General features: G+C 38.3%; 1 protein-coding gene across 2 annotated transcripts in view; it reads left to right on the forward strand.

Moving 5' to 3' along the window:
- The window catches only part of LOC135203000 (sodium- and chloride-dependent glycine transporter 1-like), a 158,360-nt gene that overhangs the window by 79,937 nt on the left and 53,915 nt on the right, over nucleotides 1–24,508 (forward strand). The window contains exon 1 of one of the 2 annotated variants that reach the window (XM_064232548.1): nucleotides 8,261–8,773. The exons of the other annotated variant lie outside the window; for it this stretch is intronic. Within the exon in view, the coding sequence (XP_064088618.1) occupies nucleotides 8,714–8,773 (60 nt within the window). The 5' untranslated portion in view covers nucleotides 8,261–8,713. Of the gene's footprint in view, nucleotides 1–8,260; nucleotides 8,774–24,508 lie in introns of those variants that run through there. 2 annotated transcript variants of the gene reach the window in all.

Genomic DNA, 24,508 nt, shown 5'->3' on the forward strand with positions numbered 1-24,508 from the left:
AGACAGAAAGATAAAGATACCTTATTCTCCATAGTTTTTCGCAACACTCAATCTTCGTAATAGCATGAAAGACCTGAATGGTAATAATATATTGTTATTATTGCAAACACCTTTATTTTTTATATCATTGTCATAATAATTATCATTTTATATCCTTATTAACGTAATCGTTATTATTATTATCTTTCATTTCGAGAATCATCATCCGATTCCTCTCTTGCGTTATTTTAGCCACGCCCACAAAAGTGGAGATATAAAGAAGTACTCAAAAGAGAGATGGTCTGGTTATGAGGGATGAATGGGGGATAACAGAGTAATGAGAAGGGTGAATGAGATGGAAGTGGTACGAGGAGAAGAGGGGGGAAGTCCTGGAAAGTCCTGGAAAGATGGAATGAAGGGATGGATGGCGCAGTGAAAATTGGCAGGGGGCCAGGAGGGTGAGGAGGAGGACTGGGAGGCTCGAGTTCGGGAGGGGGAGGGGGTGTTAGATAATAATGAACCGTTGGTGTAGGTCAGTCAGTAACAAGTACTAACGAGAACGAAAATGCATCACATGGCTTAACTCTCTCAAATTTTTCAGGTACAGTAATCATTACACTTACCAACTATTGCGCTCACGCATCACTGTTGTGGCTTTAAAGCAAGACATGTTAACATACACAATAGCTACTAGGCCTACCCACTGTCAAGCAGTTTTAATGTCTGCATTACTGTGAACGCGTTAAACACTTTTTTTCTTACACTTTTTGCTACTCTTGCATATCCGGGAGCAATAATGTTTAGCACAACTTTTGGAAATGCGTTTAGCAAAATATGAAATTTTTCCCGTCATGCTCATCTCTTGCAACAAACCTTTGACAGAAAAAGTTAACAGTCATTTTCTTCTCCTGAGGTTTTGGAACGATACCTAGAGAGCATTGCTAAATAAGGACTACCATAAGAAAGCAATTTTGACTTGTTTGTAATAAGATCGTTCTCTAAAGGAAAAGATAATCCAGATAAGCACCGAATCAACTTGCATAGGCCTAGTGTTTGTCTGGCCAAGATTGTACTTAGAATATATTCTAGGTTCATATGATATAGCAGCTTACCAAATGAGTAGTTTGAGGGCATGGGTCTAGCCTAGGTTACCAAATTTCATTTCCTGTTTCATAAAGGTTGATGAAACCATATTAAAGAAGGATCTTCTACATATATAAAAATACAGTTATTTTTACTTTGAATCGAATAATAGGTTAGATGTTTTCTACGGTTTATCTACGACGTCCTGAAAGACTGCCACCAAGTATGGCGTTTCGGACTTTCGTCGAGAGACCACTTGCGATAAAATAAGCGTTCTTTAACAACTCTTCCGTCGTCTTTACGTATCCAACTCTGACAGATTGACAGCATAGACAATATCCTACAGGCCTACCAACTGTAAAGACTTCCTAATGAATGAAAAAATAGAGCATGTGTCAAAATGCAACCCGGTAACATGTTTAAAAGACGAGACTTTTGCCACAACCAACCAGTAACCGAGGCCTATAGACCTAGCATTTTTAAATAACGAGGAAGCAATTGTTTACCGCTTTTTATTTGAAAAACATAAGATAAATTATGCTTTGATTTCAGAACATTAATCATGACTGCACTTATATGCCACAGTAATATGCTGAAGATATAAGACATGTTAAAAGAGAAACCGTATCTGAGGTCAGGAAGCCATTTGCTGACTAGCGCAAAATTATGGGTAAAAAAAGTTCAATAGGCTTTGCTTAATTGTGAAATGGTAACCCATTATCTCATGAAGAATTCATGCGTCCATTTCTGCCATCAACAGCAGCACAGCGTAAATCATGAAGACAACGAACGAAGCAAATCGCTGAACACTAATTCGCGGGCGTTTTAAAGCCGGCCTCAGGTAGCGCCTCTTTAGTGGCAGCAAACCGAACTACGTGAACCTCTGTGGTGTACGAGGTAGGAGTAGGTTGTGTTTAAAATTATCGATTATTTTTATATAAATCTCTTGAAATAATCGACTTTCTCACGCCTACCATGAATAGATTGTCGAAATGTTCAGTGATTGCTTTACGACTTTTTTCAAATAATCGCAGATAACATAGTTTATTGTTGATGCTCTATGGTGTAGGGAGCGGTTAATATCTAAATTTAACGTATATCTTTATAACTCTCTTGATATAATCGATTATTTTATACATGAGGTAAATCAAATGCTGAATTGTTAAATAATCGAGTATTTTAAAAACAGTAACATTAACTTGTTAAATCGAAACTTTTTAGAAAACTCTTATAATGTTGGATTATTTTAATGATAACTGGAGCATAGGTGTTACAATAATCGATTATTTAAATAATTCTGACAATAATCGAACATTTTACTAACAAGAATATTGATAGACATATTGAAACGATCAACTGTCAATTAGATCTATTAGTGTCACAGAACATTTTGATAATTTTTAAATATTTATTATCTAGATAATTGTGAATTAAAAATATATACGATTTGAAATGAATAGTGCAACCAAGTGACATATTTAAGGTTTTCCAATGAAGTATCTTTTATTACATTTTAATATGAAAGGGGATTTTCCCTGTGTGTTATAGAGAGACGCTAGGAAAGCTACCCCGACTAAGGATTTGTCTCCAAAATATTTGTTTGTTTGTATGGTGTTTTTACTTTGCATGGAACCAGTGGTTATTCAGCAACGGGACCAACGGCTTTACGTGACTTCCGAACAGGGTTGCCGCGATATCCGCACATCACCGAGAAACTAGCTTCGCACCGGGAGGTGTAGTGTTCATTGCCAAGCAATGTTGTTTTACTACACTAACTAGACTAAATAGTCACCCTGCTTATATTTATATTAACCGTATCTTTACCAGTATATGAGTTGGGTTTACTAATCAAACCTTTTTAGGATCCACGGTCCAGACAGAACAGGTCAACCAGACAGCTTCCCAATTTTAAGCCTCTTCTGCTCACCTACGTCATCTGAGGGAGCGTGGTGGTTCGAACCATTAATTAAGACCGTAGGTCTACGCACCGTCAAGAGACCTTTATTTTTTTATCTATTTTTTTTATTAGAGAATGTTTTTGAAAATACGATCTTTCAAGTGTCAAAAGAATGTAAATAAAACAACATTTGCCTTTTGAAAATATTTGATCAAGTTACCGAAATTCAGTTGCTTCATATCTTCTGAAACATTACGTGACTTTAATGATAGTCAAATTTAGAATCGAACGAGACACGCGAACAGTGTTCAGTCTCGAGGCTGATTCATAACATTCGATATATATATATATATATATATATATATATATATATATATATATATATATATAAATATATATATGTATGTATGTATGTATGTGTGTGTGTGTGTGTGTGTGTGTGTAATTACTGTTTTATAGTTCTGAATGTTATGTATCATTAAATGCGTAAATTAGGCCACAAAGTGAACACGGGCAAGTAAATTTATTCCTAAAGTTTTCAGCAAAAAGTGGGAAGTTTAAAAAAAAAAACTGCACTGAAATGTATTTCTTTACTAAAATCGGTTGATTTTCATCCATTACTTTGCGTTCCCCACAGAGTAAGTTGACAAGCTCAATAAATCCTTCGATATTCATAAGTAGTTTATTCTTTCTTTTCTTTTTTAAGCCACATTTATCACTTTAGTTAACATGCTCTATGTTAAATCAAAACGTTTGCTGAAGTAATAATAATAATAAACAACCTAATATATAACATAGGTCTAGGCTTAAAATCAGTGCCATAAGCATTGTAAACAGACAAAAACGATATGAAACATGTAGGTCTATTATATGCCACCTTTTATGATCCGGATATTTTGAAATGAGATATTTTCCCAAGAGAATCGACAGCATATTATGCATGATTTATATTATACATATGGTAATCCTAAGTCAAACGAATGTTCTATTCGGGGCTATGAGTCCAAAAAATTGGAAAAGAGCACATCATAATTGGTCTTTTTTTATCAATAAGCTACATTAATATAAAGAAAATCCACGATTATAATACACCACTTCCTTGCATAGTGATATCGAAACTTATTCGGTTATAATCAATTGAATCACTTCAACTAAAGCATTTACCTAATACATATTTCAGTTGTTTCTCAAAAAAATAAATAAATAAATAAATAAAACTCATTAAACAGGACTAAGTTTACAATAATGTAAGTCAGTCTTCACCCTAAGATTAATTCACCCAATTTTACTAACCTATACATATAATTACAAAGGCAAATTGAAGATTACTGGACCTAAAGAATGAATCCATTGTAACACATCACGTTTGGGTTACGTCATCTGCTGTTGTCAAAATCGGTTCTTAATTGACAATCTTATGATCGTATCTGATATTGGCGCGTGAACACTCGAGACTAGTAAAAATGGTTCATTTTTCAAAAATATTAGTATTTTCAAAAATATTATATAATTTCAATCATTTTTTATTAATGGATAAAAGTTTTAAAAGCATAAATATATTGTGACGAAGTGGCCTAGAGTATCTGGGTCTGGATACCATTAATACTTGGTGCACGAAGTAGTCAAAGATCTGTGTCTGGACACCATTAATGTTTGTTAACCCAAATTGCCAAGTATCTGGTTACTACACTTACCATTTGTACTTGCTTGTACAAGAGACCCTTTTATTCCTGGGTCTGGGACACCCTTTGTACTTAGGGCACAGTTTGTTCAAGTACCTGGTTATTACTTACCTCACTACAGACAGACACTTGACCCTTCATCACAAATACCAAACGACTGAATACTCTAAAGGTAATAGTGATCCCTTATACAACTGAACAGTCAAGAAAACAATCAGTCTAAGTTCATTAAAATAGGTGTGAGGTAATCTTAATTAAAGGGCATCACTCTTTCTACAAGTTAAAATCTAAGTATTTCCCTGATTCTGTTTTATTTGTGGGAAACGTCACAATTATCACTCTATATTTCTACTTAAACAAGAGTAAAATATAATACTTAATTGCTATATACTGGTGGAAGTCAATGAAACTCTTCCAAAAATTTTAAATACAAAAATTTATTTCTACATTCAAAATTTATAAGTGAAATTCCCAATCTCAGGGAAATTGTTATTACTTGAAAACAAAAGTTTAATTAATTCTTGAATTAATTCTTAAGCCAAATTAAATAAAAGTTTATCAAGAAAATTATTTAAATTAAATCATAAAGCAATAATTAAATTTGAAATGAAATTCACTTAATTACAAATTAATTTGCAAGTGTTAAATTCTAACAATTATATAATAGAATATTATTCAAACTAAATAAACAAAATAAAGACATTGCAAAAACATTATGCATATAAAATTGGATATGTCAAAAGAACAAAGCAAAAGATAAATGTGTTTAAAAATGATAAAACCTCGAAGTGCACTTCAAAACATTTGTAAAAATACCTTATACAAAGCTGCAGCTTCAATCAAAAGGCCTGTTACAATTTTACACTTTCGTGGGCGCCTTCACAAAACTAATAGAAATAACACTATGTTCAGATTCCACAAACAACACATACATTAAGACAGTTACTGGGTGACCTTCTCAAATACAAAATTAACGTGAGCTACGTTAAGTTACTGAAACCGCCTCGCAACCGAGCGAGCGAGAGAGAGGATAGAGAGATTTTGAGAGAGAGAGAGAGAGAGAGAGAGAGAGCAATGTTAAACTCTCTATAACACATGCCGCTATGTCTGAAAAGCGAATGAAAAAGGTTCTCTATCCCCGTAAGTGTATATGGCCTATGGGGCGGTTAGCAAAACGAAAACATACTACGTCATCTCTATAAGGGTATGGAGCAGAATGAACAAGGCCCTTGTTCCGTTACAAGCCCGATCGGAACGATAAAAAATTAGCTTAACTCATCTATTTTCAAGGAATTGAATAAAAGTGTGGCCTGGGAGGTCTTACGCACGTGTTTGCGCCGATAAAGAAATCAGCTTAGCTAAGACATTCTCAAAGTGTGAATACAACCCTCTTCACAGAGGCTCACATATAAGCACTTACTCTCTGTCTTATGTTACTTCAAGATGAAAAGCTGGATCACTTAGCACATGTTATCTTTAAATTTGGGGATCTGAACACAAAAAACATACATTTCATAACATGATACACAGGTTCTGATGTGAATTAATCATATTACCACAATTATAATTGCATTACAAAACTTACACTATAAGAATATATATATATATATATATATATATATATATATATATATATATATATATATGCCGCATATGTGAGGAGTGCGCAAGACCTCAGCTCTGCATTCAATGACTTCCCCTCGAATCTTCTCCGCACTTTTGGTCGTTTCTCCGCGCTTTGGCAACACTGCTTCCGAACCACGTCGAGAGTGAACTTATATCACCAGAAATACACATCTCTCACTCCTCAATGGAATGGCCGAGAATCGAACCCGCGACCACCGAGGTGGGACGCCAACACCATACCAACCACGCCACTGAGGCGTTTGTCTCCAAAATGTGCTTGTAAAGTATTAAAAGTATTAAAAAAAAAAGTTGCTTGAATCTAGGCGCTTTTTAGTGAGTTTTTTTTAATAGATATAAAAGCAAGTATGTTTAGATGTCTAGAATCAATAAATAAATGAATACAATCATTTTAAGCAGAATAATCTAGTTGAAATAATAGATTATTTTATTATAATACAAGATTACATTGAAGACAATACTAAAAGCAAAAATTCTAAATACTATTAACTTTATTGTTATGTTCAAATAAGATGTCGATGTGGCAAATCTATAAATTCAAAAAATTATTTTGATAATTTGTTGAAATAATCAAGCACGTTAATAATAGTTGCATACACACACCTGCTGACATAAACGATTATTAAATTAACTTAAAATAACTGAACCTTTCATCACTAACTTCTATAATTAACATTCCGAAATTATCGATTATATTGATAATTGTTTAAATAATCGACATTTTAATACATAACATAATTAATTCTTTTCGATACTCAATTATCTGAAAATTATATTAGACAATTGAGCGTTTTTTGAATTACAACATTAGCAAGGTTCGGTAATATATTTTATTTACAAAACCCATCTTAATAATAGGACATTTTAGTGTTCACAAGAATGTTAGAATAATCGATTATTTCAATAAATCTGAAAATAATCGAAAGTTTTAATAGCAATAATTTCGATAAGAATATTAATAGGAACAATTAAGTTTCTATAATATATATAAATGAAAACGATCCTTATTTTAATAATTGTTTTAAAACAACTCAACTCCTTTGATAATCTATAAAATAAATATGTCAAGATCTTAAAATAATCGCACGTTTGCAGAAATAATATTAGCATTTACTTGAGCAGTTATTTCAAAAACCCGTCAGATTAAACCATTATTTTAATAAAAACGTTAGTGGGTGTATTTAAATGACTCAACAATTTAGCAAGCAGTATGTTTAGTGAGAGAGAAAGAGAGAGAGAGAGAGAGAGAGAGAGAGAGAGAGAGAGAGAGGCTACACACTTGCTGTTCATGTGTACCTTCGAAATGATCACCTGCTTTGGCAGGTAACAACGATTTTGGTCGAACTTACAAAACAAGAAGGATGGAATGAGCACAATTATCTATTTATTTAGTTATTTTTCAGCTAATTACTATTGTTATCATTCATTATAGTTACATCAATTCGATATTGGTATTTGTTATCCTAAATTGGGAGAAGTATTGAACAATATGAGCGTGAGCATATCGACTATTATGTCCAATTTCCATTTGTAGGCCTAACATTCGATTCAGTAACTGACTGGTAATTGACTACCGTAGGTTGAACCTGAGGTGGGCAGAGAGAGAGAGAGAGAGAGGGGGGGGGGGACGATAGGTGTGTGTGTGTGTGTGTGTGAGAGAGAGAGAGAGATAGGACGTAATGCGCGAGAAATACTTACTGGTGTACAAAATTCTTCAGCGGTACAATTTGTTAAGCCTAGATTGTCGAAACGAAAGAAGCCTTTTATTTCAAGTTAGCCAGAGAGAACGGGAAAGAAAGAGAGGTTTCCCCGTGTACAAAACTTGATGCACGGATGCATCAATGGTACGAGAAAGAGAGAGAGAGAGAGAGAGAGAGAGAGAGAGAGAGAGAGAGAGAGAGAGGGAATTTCCAATGTAAAAAAGAACACTATCATCGGCACCGCCTGGCTAAGCAATATATGCCACCTTCCAAAGGCAAGTCAGTCAGTCAGTGACGAACCAGGACTCGAGCAACACCAGTGCTGCTTCACCTCTCGCTCGCGCCGAGAGAAAACCCTCCCCCCTCAACCAAGATTAGACTCATATCCTGTCTTTACCATTGCCGTCTTTAAAGATTTTTTCCACGCGTAGACGCCACTCTTCCCTGAGATACAAAATAGCCAAGGTTATCATTATATCAGCAGGATTTTTCCAGATAAGAGAAAAATTTCCCCTGAATTTTGCGTAACAGAAATTTCCCAAACGCCGCGTCCACCGAGTGGTCGGCGTCCCAGACGAGCAAAGATTTCGGAGGCGTCTGTCTCGTCTTCTTCTCTTTCGGTCTATCGGTCACCGGAGACCGATTTCTTTGCCGGCGATCGGTGATCTGTCTACGATTCGACCTCCAAGGCCTTCTAAGACGGCTACGCCAACTCCCAACTCGCCACGATGGGGGAAAAAAGCAAATTTTCGATCAAGTTCGACGACCATGACATGGACGAACACGAGGTGAGTTGTGCATGGACTGCAGTTGTGCGTCTGGCTCGATATTAGGCGGAATAGAAGACTTGTTGCTTTGACTCTCCTCTCTCTCTCTCTCTCTCTCTCTCTCGTGTAGTGCACGTACCAATTTATCTCTGTTGTAAGAACCGGTGATAATGTATCAAGTATTTTTCTCCACTAGTATCCCCAATCAGTGCTGTATCACGACTCATTTCCTTTATAACTTTGTATACCTCTCTCTCTCTCTCTCTCTCTCTCTCTCTCTCTCTCTCTCTCTGGCTTCATTTCATATATATAAAGATGATGAACAGGAATAGACATAGTAATAGTTCTATCATCCCAGTTTCACAATAATTGTTACAGCAAACCAGTCACTTTCCTGCCTACTGATTCTAATATTTCTGCATACAATTTTCCTATTTACTCTCAAACTTCTCGCAATATATTTCATACAAGTCACGCGAGTCTCAAACACACGCACACACAACTCATGTGGTGTACTGTAGGCATTACCTATGGGTGTATGTAAAGTCCTTTTTGACTTTAACTCCGTTCATATTATTGTTTCTTCCGTCTTACCTTCCACCCTCTCTCCAGCAGTTTCACTTTCTGAGGCAAAATCTTACTGAACACATTCCCTGATTCAGTAAGTAATTAATCCTTTATATTCAATAATCAGCCCATCACTGTCATTGTTATACAGCGGAACAATTATTTCACATATTCATTTCTTCAAGACTTTTCCTTCATTCAGATATACCTTACAAACTCAGGTCAGCCAGTCTTTGGTAATCCCATAAACATATATATGTAAGCACATACACATATAATTGTTTTCTACAGTTGTTGTTAAAATAATAATTAACGAAGCAAATTTTTGCTATTAATAATGATTTATTGAAAGCAAACAATGTTCTATTATTCGTATCTTTGGAGGGGAGGCCACGTGACCTGGTGTACCCACCCCTTCCCTTAAATCCGCCACTCCGCAACGCTCCACCAATCCTTTCAAATCTTGCGTCATCCAGCTTTGGCAATCTTTTATCTTCCCCTTTCAGAAAATTGTCAAAATACTCACTCCATCATCGACCAAGGACTGCATTCATCTGAGAGAGCGTGTCTCCTATTCAGTCTTTTATTCCGAGTTCCATTTATTCTTTAACTTTTCACTCGGCTTTTACTTACCTCTAGAGCAGGGGTTTTTCTTCTTAACCTTTTGACGACTCCAGACCCCCAACGATTTGCCCAATATGGTGCCATACCCCCTCTGTTCAAGTCCTATTTGTTGACAATATAATAACTTAATATACAGGGTGTCCATAAAGTCCCAGTACCATTACAATTATTTATTTCTTGTAATGGTACTGGGACTTTATGGACACCCTGTACTTAGTTCTATACATACTTTAGGAATGCATAGCTAGGAATAGAACATACAAGAAAATCAAAAGCATTTATAGTTTTATATATTTATTTATAAAATTTGTCCGTGTATACATTGACACATTAATCAAATATATGCAAATGCCCAGAGATCAAGTCCCATACCCCCAGCATGGGGTTCTCATACCCTCAAGGGATATGGATACCCCTTGTTAAGAACCCCTGCTCTAGAACAACTTATTTTTCCCGCAGTTTTTGGCCATTTTCTCCCCTCTGTTTTTATAATTATTTTTATAATTGCATTCTCTTCTCTCGCCTAATGCCTCCTCATATATTCCTGGAGACGATTTTGTCTGTCATGCATATTCTCCCCCACCCCCCCAACCCCTTTTCATTAAATCAATATCATTTCACCCCCTCTTCACTGCTTTTATTCCTTTATTTCTTTTTCATATATTCTTGTACCCTATAAATGACACTTACCATGGAATATTGCCACACCTCCCCATCTACCTCCATATTTTCAATCCTTGCTCGTAATTTCATCCTCTGTCTAAATGTATGCTCTTCTCACTTCCTTATTTTCAAACTCACTAGTCGTAATTACACACGTTCACCCTTTCATCTCCTGATGAGCCATATATCCATCATAACTCTGGCAGTAGCAAAAAAAAAAAAATCAGATTTACAAGCAGGCACATTCCTCAGTGATGTCCATCAACTCTCTCTTACAGCTGCTACATAACTAACGCACATTTTAGCAAGCACGTTTTCTCTCCCTTTTTGTTTTAAGTAGACTCATAAAATATAGTCTTGCATTTAACTCAAGACGTTCTCCTTTTACCGTTAGCCTTCAGGGTCTTACCAAGTCGCTTGGTATGAGGTGTATCAACTGGGAATTCCATACCTGCGAACATTGTCATCTCTTTCTTTGTTACTTACTTTACCGCAAGCACACTTCCACATTCTCCTAACCCAGTCAGGTAGAGATTCAGACTGAAAAACATTTGCAATCTCATTGTTTAAAGCCTTTATTAATTTGCACCCTCTTTGAAATGTGCTTCTCCCTATACATTCAGTTTTATGTGGACAATCCTGAATTCAGTATATTTACACCAGTTTATCCTCCTTTTGTGTTCCCAACAACTTGAAGTGCCAACCCTTTTTTAGTTTCTTAGACATACGCCTTTCAGTGACCTCATACTTATTCGTTCTTTGTCCTTTGTATCCCTGCGCATAGTAACCTTCCACTATTGTCACAATAGATACTAAACCACCCAGCTTTCTTAAACAAACCTCCTCTCACATATTTGTCACCTTGTGCCCCAGATTCACGCGTAATCGAACCCCACGATTTAGTAATCCATTCTTTCTCTGGCTATCCTAGGGAGCCCCAGTTGTTAGGGATACAGTTTTAATGTATCTCGAGGCAAAGGAACGCCTATAAAAGGGTTGTGGACCCTTTGGTTGAGTAAATGTTCCCTAAATGGCGGATGAGCCTAGTGTCTTGCCAATAGCAACCATTCAATTTCACTGGGGAAAAAATATTGTCTTGTTATTTTATGTAATAGTCAGATTTTCTAGTTTTAGGTCAGCTAGTATTTGCTTTTCACTCTGAAAAGTAGTGCCCATCGCTCTTCCCTCTTCCTCCCAAAATATTTGTTTCCTAAGTGTCATAACAATCCTTCCTGCAAGAGGAAGATAGGCCTATCGCTGCCTTCGATGTTAAGCCATCAACTCTTCTTCATTCTTTATTCATACATCCTTTGGGCCTGGGCTAAATGAGGGTACTTGTTTGCCCTTTTCCTCGTAAATACTGTTTTACTGAAATGTTTCGGTCAATTTTGCACTTTTACCCCCAAATGCTCAGCTCTTATATCAAGAATTAGTCCCCACATCCATCCTACCCTACCTCAGAAAAGTCTTGTGAAATACAGAAGTAGGCAGCAAATTCCAGAAAGGAATCTGTAGGAAATTAAGATCCAGGTCTCATAGAACACGGATGGATTAACTTATAACCAATATCCTCAAACCCTTGGTTATGACAAAGCCATTGTGACACGGACTGTCTTAATTACTATTTGTTTTTAGTTATGTGCAAGTATACCAACTTTTATTTATTCATTAAGTCACTGTTGTGAGTTGTGGGTGGGGGAGAATGCCTTCAGTGCGCGTCACGCGGTTTACTGTAGGAATTACTTTAGGTTCTTTGCAGTCCCTAGCTACAACCCCTTTCATTCCTTTTAGTGCACCTCCGTTTATATTATCTGTCTTCCATCCTACTTTCCAGCCTCTCCTAACAGCTGTTTCATTGTGCAATTGCTTTGAGGTTTTCCTCCTCTGAAACCTTACAAACATTTTTGAAACTCTTAATTTCCCGTTCAGCGCTGGATGACCTCATAGGTCCCAGTGCTTGGCCTTTGGCCTCTATTTTATATCCCATTCCTTTCCTATTCATGTTGTTGTTATTGCATATTTTCAGTTTACCCTGAAATGTACCAATGAAGGCCAGGGTCCGAAATTTTGAATTACTGTTCAGAATTTCATAGGTATCCAAGCTTTTATATGAAGTATCGAAGTGTGAAGTGAGATACTGATTCTTAGTTGCCTACCTTTTAGGCACCGAAACTGAGACGTACTTTACAGTCTAGAAGCTACCGAGGCTCCGAGTTACCGAACCTAGAGGTAAAGAGTCTTAGGGAACTGCCAACGCCTGCAATATAACCTCCTCCAAATATTCTCTCTCTCTCTCTCTCTCTCTCTCTCTCTCTCTCTCTCTCTCTCTCTCTCTCTCTCTCTCTCTCTCACCGCATTCCATCCAAGGTAAATTTAGAAATGAAGATGTTTACTGTTTACTTCTGGGGACCGGGCAGTAATGAAGTGAGAGGTAGGAGTGAGGGAAAAGAGAAGTGAGGAGGCGTCAGGGAAGGAAGAGGGTGTGAGGAGTGAGAGAGAAATGGAAAGGAGATGTACATGAAAAAGGAAATGACGTGTTGGAGGAGGAAGGAGAAATGAGAGAAGGTTTTTGAATAAAAAAATGATGTAAAGAAAAAATGTGGAACGACGTGAGGTAGATAGATAAAAAAAAAAAAAAAATAGGAGGAATTTAGGAGTCACAAACACGAGGGTCAATCGGTTCTCTCAAGCTGTCATAACCTTAACCACTAAATACGGAATTTTCTTCCCTCCTATGTGTTTCCTTTTAAATCCCTATTTTCCGAGGGTACGGTAGTCGCTGTACCGTTAAAGAGCAGTTACTTTCCCCACTTAAATATACCACTTTGCTTCGATCAAGCCGTCATCCTCTTATCCAGAAAATGCGGAATTCTCTCTTTTCCTATGTGTTTCTTCTTTAATCACCCCTCTCCAAGAGTGCGGTTTTCTCTGTAACGCTAAAGAACCGTTACACACACCTTTGCTGTTCGCTCAAGGAGTTATTTTCTTATGTAGAAAATACGGAATTCTCTTTTCCTATGTGTTCCTTCTTAAATCACCTTTTTTTTTTTCAATGGTACGGTTGTCTCGGTACCGTTAGAGGACCGTTATCTTCCGTTTTTACGGCTCGTTCAAGCTGTTATCACAGCCTCCCCATAATACGGAATTCTCTCTTTTCCTACGTGTTTCTTCTTAACTCATTTCTCCAAGGATAAAATTTGTTTCGGTACCGTTAAAGAGCGGTTATTTTCCTACTTAAATCAAACTTTTCCTCTTCTCCTTTATATGATATTTACTCGGCATTCCTCCCTCCCTCACGTGGAAGAGGAAATGACCTTGAATGCTTTCCTCGTCAATTTCCCGTTCGAGGGACGTCAAGGAAATGCTTTTGAAAGCCGCCGCCGCCTCTGCAGTATTTTTTTTTTTTTTTTTTTTTTTTTTGGCGAGGTCTGTGCGTGGCCGGGTGCCATGTTGCAAATCACTGTCCTTCTCCGGAAGGAAGGAAGGAAGAAGGTGGGAGATACAACTGGGAGGTGGAGATCGAGAAAAGGGAAGAACGAAGAATGCAGTGATGGAGAACTGGTAGAGACAGATCTATGGAAATAGAACGAGAAAGAAGGGTAGGGTAGAGAACTGGGAGATGGAGATCGAGAAAAAGAACTCGAGTAAGAATGAGGTAAATAGAAGGTATACCTGATCGTTAATGAAAAAAAAAAACACTTAAATATGTCGTCCCTTCAAAAAAATTATTGAAACGTCACTAAAATGTGTCGTGTTTCCCTTTCGAGAAACATTATTGAAATATCACTAAAATGTGTCGTGGTTACCCTTCAAAAAACTTATTGAAACATCACTAAAATGTGTCGTGTTTCCCCTTCAAAAAATTATTGAAACATCACTAAAATGAGTCGTGTTTCCCCTTCGAGAAAAATTATTGAAACGTCTCTAAAATATGTTGTATTTCCCTTTCGAAAACAATTATTGAAACATCACTAAAATATGTCGTGGTTCCCCTTCAAAAAATATTTAAACAACACTAAAACGTGTCCTGTTTCCCCTTCGAGAAAAATTACTGAAACATCACTAAAATGTGTCGTATTTCCACTTCGAAGATAGCTATTAAAACATCACTAAAATCTGTCGTGTTTCCCCTTCGAGAAAAATTATCGAAACATCATTAAAATGTGACGCGTTTCCCCTTCGAAAAACTAATTAAAATATCACTAAAATGAGTCGTGTTTCTCCTTCGAGAAAAATTATTGGAAAATCACTAAAATGTGTCGTGTTTCCCCTGTGAGAAAAAAGATTGAGACATCACTTTAATATGTCGAGATTTTCCTCTCGCCTCTTCCTCACGTCTCTTGAATGAGAAACAACACAATTTTCCTCCCTCCTGCACTCGCGAGAACCACCACTGGCACTCTCCCTCCCTTGTGTGTGCACTCTCTGGGGAGGAAGTGGGTGCCACCACCGGCCTAAAAATAATCCGCCGGGAAGACTTAAATCCGCAGGATTTATGGATACAAAAAAGAAATGAGCATCGCCCATCTTGGCGCAATTCAGAGACAAAAAAAAAATTATGAAAAAAAGTAACTGACAAATCAGGAATGCCCGTTACGCCACTGGTAGCACTGACTTCCCTATTGCGAGTGAAGTGTCAGACATGCCCTATGTTGGGTAGAGAAGTTCATGAGAAGGTGGGGAAAACAGAAGCAGGAAGAGTATTCCAAAATTTGACAGCCAAGCGAAAGGCAAAGCACTGCTGATAATGAATAAGGAGCGTGATATAAAAATAACTTTGGCTCTAGCGGGCGGGCGCCTGCTTCCCTGTGCATTCTAGACGACCTTGGAAGTCTCTCTCTCTCTCTCTCTCTCTCTCTCTCTCTCTCTCCCTCTCTCTCTGTATATATATATATATATATATTATATATATATATATATATATATATATAATATATTATATATATATAACAACATTAAAGAAGATTAAAAAAGAATTATCAGTGGAGGTGACTTAGAAAAGCACGCTACCTGTGGATGGATCTCTTGGTATAAATACCGCCTTTTCCGTAACTTTTCTCATTCATATCCTACCTGAAGAGAGAGAGAGAGAGAGAGAGACAGCAGTCTCTGAAATATAGTAGTTCTTACTTTCTATATTTTGACGTTTTTTAGGCTCCTTTTAGTAGATGGGATTCTGTTGTAACGGAACATCTTTACCAGTCTTTTTATATAAGTATATATTCACACATATACATAGACAGCAGTCTCTGAAATATAGTACTTATTTTGTATATTTTGGCGTTTTTTGGGCTCCTTTCATTAGATGGAATTCTGTTGTAACGGAACATTTTTTTACCAGTCATCATATATAAGTATATATTCCCATATATATTCATATAATCCGCAAAAACGCACACACACATACACAGCACAATCACGTGTACAACGGCATGCAATCAGGCAAAAAGCCCCTGCCATGAATGACTAGCAGACGCAGAGTCGCACACACACGCATTCTTCTCGGAAAGTGAGAGTCCAACGTAAGTCGATAACCGGCCCGGGCGATGTCATATCGGAGAGGGATTGCGTCAACTATTCCTCTACTTCTTCTTTCTTTCTTTCTTTCTTTCTTTCTTTCTTTCTTTCTTTCTTTCGGTAGACGTCATCGTCGTCGCATTGTATATCGCGTGCCAGACGATCTTTATAGTTTAATGGGGGAATGTGTCGGAAGAACAGTAATTATTGGTGTGTTTTTCTGTCTGGGTTGGTTTCAGTGATTCGTTGGTGTTTTTAGTGCGTTTGTAGTTTAACGATAAATTATTATTATTATTATTATTATTATTATTATTATTATTATTATTAAATAATATGTTCCCCACGCCCATCATGTCTCAAATCTCAGTAGCTTACGAAAAGACCTTTCATACATTTGAATACCGTATGTGAAAATTATAAACAAATAAAATACCACAAATACAAATAAAATGAAAAGACAAAGTGGCAAGTAACTATCAAAAGCATAAAGATATGTAGTAGGCGAATGCTTCAGTTATTGCATCATTCTTCTGGGTATTGCATCATTCTTCTCGAGGATCATGACAGTTGCTAGTTTTTTTATTAGTATTTTTTGCAACTGGTAAAAAACAGGTAGTACTGGTCCCCATTTCGCCTCTAAATTTAGTATGACCCGAATTTCCACTTGGTACTTTTCCATTTCTTTTTTTTTACTTCGTCTTCTTCTGATTTCTTCCCTTCTTTGCTTAGTTTATTATCATCGTCCATCTCGTCTTGATATTATCATCACCGTTTTTATTCACTGCCATCTCTCTTTCCATCTTTCGGTCTCGATTTTATTTATTTTTCTCGAACTGCTTATTTTATATTCTACCGATTTCTCTCCTTTGCCAGGTTCATTATCTCATCATTCTTTTTTCAATATTATCATCGTTTCTGTTCCTTGTCATCTCCTCTCACTCTCTCTTTCTGTGATTCTTCATTCTATGTCTACTTTCGTACATTCTTCCCTTAATATATTGTGCAATTTCGTGGTCTTCACGTACCCTACCCTTTTCCTACTTCTTGTCATCATCTACCCCTTCTCCTCCTCCTCCTCCTCCTCCTTCTTCCTCTTCTTCTTCTTCTTCTTCTCTTCTTCTTCTCTAGAAGGTAAGGAATTTTATCAGCCGAGACGATGCGGAAACTCTCGACTCCCCAAGATAGCAACAGAACTTTACATCATCGACCTATTTAAGACCAGATTCATGACGATGCCAGCGAAAGGGGAAGCCTTATGAGTTTCATCTTTACGCACACGTACGCGCGCGCACGAACGCGCATACCGTACACACACAAGCGCGCGCGCATACACATATCTTGGCTGCCTGTCATCACTGCTGGGGACCTCCCAAGGTACCGGAAGCTAACGAAAAGTTTGAAAATAATAATAATAATAATATCACCAACGAACTGATTCTGGCAAACATTTCGTCGACCACGTGATAGCTGTGCATATTGATCTTCCTGGCACTCGCTCCCCCCCTACCCACCCCGACCGCCCCTACCCCGGCCTCTTACCTGGAATAGCGCCGGTAATTCCAACGTTATTCCAAGGATTCCCGTCAGTGACCGGGTCCTTGGAAGATACTCGGTAACTGACGGTCTTCTATTTTTTTTTTTTTTTTTTTTTTTTTGCCGTGTGCTGTCGCGAAAATAAGCTGACGATGAATTTTCACGTTACAAAATGATTTAACTTGTTGGGTTTCAGGGGAAAGGAGAAATTGAAGCGTTTTCTGTATTTAGTCTATGCTCGTTGAAGCGTCTTATTTTCAGAATGATTCACTGAAGTATTCTCTAGTTGGAATCTGGTTCATTGTTGCTTTTTCTAGTTAGTTTATGATTCAGTGAAGCGTTTTCACTGAAGTGTTTTATTTTTAGGATATGATTCACTGAAGTGTTTTATTTTTAGGATATGATTCACTGAAGTGTTTTATTTTTAGAATACGAATCACTGAAACGTTTTATTTACATAATATGAATCATTGAAGCATTTTCTTTTTAGCGATTCACTGAAGAGTTTTAATTTGAGAATACGATTCGCCGAACATTTTATTTTTTTTTTAAATACGATTCACTGAAGTGTTTTATCGGTGGAATATGAATACTAAATCTGCAAACCCGGGCGTCAGACTGACCTTAAAAATGCAAATAACAACACCAGGTTGCAAGGCCATCGGGGTCACCTCTTTAAATATGCGCTGTAATCAACCCACCCACTCGCGCGCAGTTTTTTTTTTTCTTTTTCATTTTCTTTTTTCGTTTTGAGAGGGGGGCGATATGTGGGTGGTAGGCGGGGAGTTGTAAGGTGGGTGGATTGGACTTATGCAAACCACGTGGTCTCTCTCTCTCTCTCTCTCTCTCTCTCTCTCTCTCTCTCTCTTACCCGCCCGCCGGCTCCAGAAAGTTCTATGTAGTAGATGCCGGGTCGTAAGGTGCTCCCATCTAGCGGTCGCTGGGAGAGTTACATTTACATTGATGAGGAACCCTTTTATTTACCTCGTTGCTTGATGAAAGTATGAAAGATTTTTTGCGAGTGTGTGTGTGTGTGAGTGAAGTTTAAATAGGAGTTGATTGCAATCTGGTTGTTCTCTCTCTCTCTCTCTCTCTTCTCTCTCTCTCTCTCTCAGGATATTTTGAACGTTGCATACTAAGAAGTATCTCCAGCTTTATTCGGTTACAGCGTTGCATACTACCCTCTCTCTCTCTCTCTCTCTCTCTCTCTCTCTCTCCCCCTCTCTCACTCATACTAAATCTCTCTCTCTCTCTCGCTCTCTTCTCTCCTCTCTAAACAGACGCGTTATATATCACAATATGAGAAATCGAAAGACAGACAGAATTACCCCCCCAAAAGTATGAGAAGAAATGAAAAGAGAGAGAGAGAGAGAGAGAGAGAGAGAGAGAGAGAGAGAGAGAGAGAGAGAGAGAGAGAGAGTAAGTAAAATAGAAAAACAAATAAATAACAAACGAACATAGAGAAGCTGCAACAGCATACGTATATATATAATATAGTATATATATATATATATATATATATATATATATATATATATATATATTATATAATATACCTTAGTAGAACTGACGCCGTTTATACTCTATGGAATTTCAATGTTTCCCAATGTCTAGGAGGCGCCAAGCATGTTGTTTACCTGTTTACAGAGCATGTCAATGGAGAGCGTTCATCAGGCTGAGATGGAGGTGCCAAAGCCTGCGCATTTTATTTCATAATAACTTTTTTTTGTTCAAACAATCGACAACTGAATCTGTATATTTTTACTTATTCTTTCCGAAGTTCGATTCTCGGCTCGGCCAACGCGGAATCAGACGAATTTATTTCTGGTGATAAAAATTCATTTCTCGATGTAATGTGGTTCGGATTCCACAATAAACTGTAGGTCCCGTTGCTAGGTAGCCAATTGGTTCCTAGCCACGTAAAAATATCTAATCCTTCTGGCCACCCCTAGGAGAGCTGTTCATCAGGTCCATTGGGCTGGTAAAACTAAGATATACTTTTATTTATTCTTTTTTTATAAGTTTACACCGACCTTATCTGGATTTTTCCTTCCTTTGGGCAGTGATCTGCGCCTGCGACCCTGTAGGTCCCGTTGCTAGGTAGCCAATTGGTTTCCTAGCCACGTACCAAATATCTATCCTTCCTGGCCACTAGGAGAGCGTTTCATCAGTCCATTGGGCTGGTAAAACTAAGATATACTTTTATTTATTCTTTTTTTATAAGTTTACACCGACCTTATCTGGTGTTCCTTTGGGCAGTGATCTGCGACCCTGTAGTCGTTTTTAGTCTCTAATAATGGCTGGTAAGAAGATGAAGACGATGCAGTATGCAAATGTTACTACTCTCTTTGCAGTTCTTATGTCCCTTCACACGTGCAAAAGGGAAGTTCTGTTAGCTTTAAAATGCGGAACCGACCTGGAAATCGGTGTAGTGTGGGAAATAGGCTGAACTCCTCGAACCCTGAGGCTTTATCGATCAGCACATCCCACGAACCGGTCTCTCTCCCTCTCTCTCTCTCTCTCTCTCTCTCTCTCTCTCTCTCAACGTAATTTGCTTTGCTTAGAAAGGTCTGTGCTCGGTGATTCCGAGCTCCTGACAATGCTCGTTTCTGCCTTCGACTCCAAACTGGTTTCTATTCAGAATAAATCATCGAGTGCTTCCAGAAAGCTCTGGTATATATTTCTCGTAAGGCTTCCTGTGGCTACAGAGATTATGTTTCCACACTGAGGTCCTCTTCTTTGGAACTCGATTGACGCCCCATGTTTTGGAACTTCGCAAACCTCAGCATGGAAGTACTACCATGCTGTCACACATGCCTGACCGTAGAAGTGATTACGGGTCTTCCTGTCAGTGATTTCGATGTCTAAATCCTCTACAGTTTACAAAAACTGTAATATGACTTCAAAGCGGCAACCACAGTTACAAAATAGGTTGTTTGAATTGTGTATCCGTACATGCTTCATTTAATTACTTGTTTATTCATTTATATATATATTTTTCATTTGTTTTTCCTCTTTTGTCTGTTTCTTCTTTCTTCAACCAGGAGTGTCCCATACGGAGAAACCCCCTTGGCGAACTATTGGTCGTATAGCTTGTTCCATATGTTTCCTTTTTATACGATAATAATAATATAATAATAATGATTGGCCTTTTTACTAGTGCATTTTCCCCCACTTCTCTCTCATCTGGTCGTCCTGTTTCCGCTTCGTCACCGCCGAAAACAAAAGGCCCAGCACCTCGTGGATCAAAGATCAATGCCGTACACCGCCCCCTATGGGGAGGACCGCCCCCCGTGAGGGAGAGCGATCTACCTCCCTGGTTTGGCGTCCTCCTGAAATTTGTTTCCTTCTTTCTCACTTTCCCCCTTTTTTAACATCCATCCATGGACCACGAAGAGAGGAAGACAGATGGATAGAAATAGTGTGTGTGTGAGAGAGAGAGAGATTGGCAAAGTAGACCAGGAAAGTGTCCTATTGGTCGGGGCTATCAATTCGCTAGACCAATGAGAACGCTTCATAAAGATTGGCTAGAATTTTCCATTCACGAAATTCGACGAATGTTTTCGGACCTGAGACGCAGAGAGAGCGAGAGAGAGAGAGAGAAGAGAGAGAGAGACGGGCGGCGCCCCACAAAAGACTACAAAAGTGAGAACAAGATCACCCAAATTCGACGCATATTTTGGACGACTGCCACGATTCTCGTTTGTTTACATTTCTTCTTCTTCTTCTTCTTCTTCTTTTTGACCCTCTGTCTCAGAGCCCTGGCGCTTAGTCAGTTTGAAATTAATCTTATTCAGTAGGACCTGTTTTAACAACGAATATGAACGGAGGTACAGTAAAAGGAATGTAAGAAATGACAGCTAGGGGGGCCGAAGGGACGCTGCGAAGAAGACCCTTTAGATAATAATGCCTACAGTGTACCACTGCGTAACACCCAAATTGCGTTGTTACGCACATGAAGCGCTTTCGAGTTGACGGGAGAGATAGAGACAGGAGAGCGCCGGTGAGGGGGGGGGGGGGGGAGGTGGTGGGAGAGGCAGAGGCTTGCTCGATCAATAGTTTCCTAAACACACCCATTTTAATTTTTAACTTACCCTTGCTTTCTCTCTCTCTCTCTCTCTCTCTCTCTCTCTCTCGTCTCTCTCAGTGGTCTGACTTATTTCTGCCATTCTCATATCACTTGTATAAGCTCTCTCTCTCTCTCTCTCTCTCTCTCTCTCTCTCTCTCTCTCTCTCTATCTATATATATATATATATATATATATATATTATATATGTATATATATATATATATATATATATATATGTGTGTGTGTGTGTGTGTGTGTGCGTGTGTATGTATTTAGTGTGTGGTCTGTCTTATTTTGGTCATTCTCTTAATATCACTTTTTTAATATATCTCTCTCTGGGGCTCCCTTTAATAAATTGCCAAAAATGAACACAAAAATATTGTTATTACTCACACTGAACGGTTAAAAAAAAAAAAAAAAAAAAAGGCCGGTACCGTGCATGGCTTCGGATGTCTCTTATCGCTTCAGTTTTCCCGACTTATATCCTCGTGGGTCATAGCTCCACCCCCTCCCAGCCTTTCTCTTGTGTCCTTCGGGAAAGGGCGAGAAAAGTGCTTTAGAACTGACTGAGCGAGCTGGGATATTTCGTAAACGTCACAGGTGAGAACGAAATCCGTCAGATGATCATGTAAATAATGACGTCAGTATAAAAACAAAAGCCAAGTAACCTCATTATGCATCGAGGTCGACCTCGTTGACCTAGAATTCGAGTATGAGACCTCGAACTTGACCTTCGTCGAGACCTTGAGTATCACTCGATTATGCCAGGAGAGAGGTCTGCTCATTACGAATTCATAAATCGTCTGTTGGTCCTGTTTCTTACACCCTGTAGGCGCGGTAGTGCCGTCAGTGCACCTCACACGGAACACTTTAGGCATTACTTACAGGGTCTTTGCAGCGTCCCTTCGGGTCCCTAGCTGCAACCTCTCCCGTTCCTTTTACCGTACTTCCTTTCATATTCTCTTCCTTCTATCTGACTTCCAACCCCTTCTAACAATTGTTTCCAAGTGCAACTGCTTTGAGGTTTTCCTCCTGTTACGCCTTTCAAACCTCCTCATTGCCAATTTCCCTTTCAGCGCTGAATGACTTCATGGGTCCCAGCGCTTGAGACCATTGGCCTAAATTCTATGTTCTGTTCTAGTATTCTCTTGAGCCCTAAACATGTCTCTATGTTACTTTCTTTCATATATTGATGAAGACGCATCCACAGAACTGTGAAATCTGGAGGCTACTGATTCCCACCGAATGTATTTGAGAAAAGGTGGCTTGAGAGGTTCGAAGACGTCGTCTTTCTATCTATGTGCTACTGTAACAATTATTCTCTTTCCTTGACCAGTGCATCGTTTTTATTTTTTGGGTAAGATGTGGATTTGCATGAAAAGAGACGAACTGAATAAGTGGGGAGCAGCCTCAGAAAGGTAGAGTATATGATACTACTACTGCTGCAGTCAATACAACTATATAAATTATAATGATAAAATCATACTATAGTACATTAACATCAACCGTGCATTTGACGTTTAGGCCAGTCCCTTACGACGCTCCTGATTGGCTGCTGATAAGCCAGTCACAGGGCTGGTAACTCCCAGTCTCTCTCTCTCGAGAGTTCACATAGGCAGGGAGTATGTTCCATCCCAACTGAGGGATAGTTTTGAAAGACGTATCCCTCAGGAGAGGTGGAACATGCATCCTGCCCATGTGAACTGTCGAGAGAGACTGAGAGTTTCCAGCCCTGTGATTGGCTTATCAAAAGCCAATCAAGAACGTCTTAAGGGACTGGCCTAGACGTCAAATGCACGGTTGATGTGAATCTACTATAGCCCTGCACCCTTTTCGGGGCCTTCCAACTACTCAGCTTTCTGCTATATCTGCTACTGTCTTTTACTGTACCTCCGTTCATATTGTATTTCGTTCATCTCACTTTTCACCCTCTCCTAACCATTGTTCCATAGTGCTACCGCGAGGTGTTCCTGTTACACCTTTCAAACCTTTTTGTTACTGTTAATTACCGTTTCAGCGCAGAATGACCTCATAGGTCCCAGCGCTTGGCCTAAATTCTGTTTTCTATTCTATTCCGTATCTCCTAACTGGTTGATGCTCTCCAATTCTCGTTGCATATTTAAATCATGTCCATGACCTGGGTCTTCTGAAAGGTCAATAACATGGCCGCTTCCATACCCACCGGTTCTCTGTTTCGGCCTCGTTAACACGTACTCTGATCATGGTTTAGGCTCTCATTTTATATTCCTCTAAATGGTGTGTCTTTAACCTCACATGGTCAAGGCTTTCCCACTGATCAGAATGTATCATTTCCACTTTTATGAGTATATATATATATTGTGTGTGTGTGTGTGTGTATGTGAGTGTGTGTGTGTGTGTGTATGACTGGTAAGAATGTGCTGTCACAACAGAAGTCCCTCTATAAAAGGGGTCCATAAAAACGTCAAAATATAGAAAGTACTATATTTCAGAGACTGCTGTCTCTCTCTGAAACGTATGTACTTACTCCCTATATTTTCCGTTATTTTGGGCTCCTTTTATCATGTATATATATATATATATATATATATATATATATATAGTATATATATATATATATATATATATATATTATATATATATATATATATGTGTGTGTGTGTGTGTGTGTGTGTGTGTGTGTGTGTGTGTATCAACAGGAAATTTCTGCATCGATAAAACATCTTGTCTAAGCATTCGTACAGGCTCGTTTGTGGTCAAGAATGAAACTAAAGTTTCCTGCTGAAACTAAATGGGTGAAAAT

The sequence above is a fragment of the Macrobrachium nipponense genome, chromosome 33, assembly GCF_015104395.2.
Source record: "Macrobrachium nipponense isolate FS-2020 chromosome 33, ASM1510439v2, whole genome shotgun sequence".
Taxonomy (NCBI): domain Eukaryota; kingdom Metazoa; phylum Arthropoda; class Malacostraca; order Decapoda; family Palaemonidae; genus Macrobrachium; species Macrobrachium nipponense.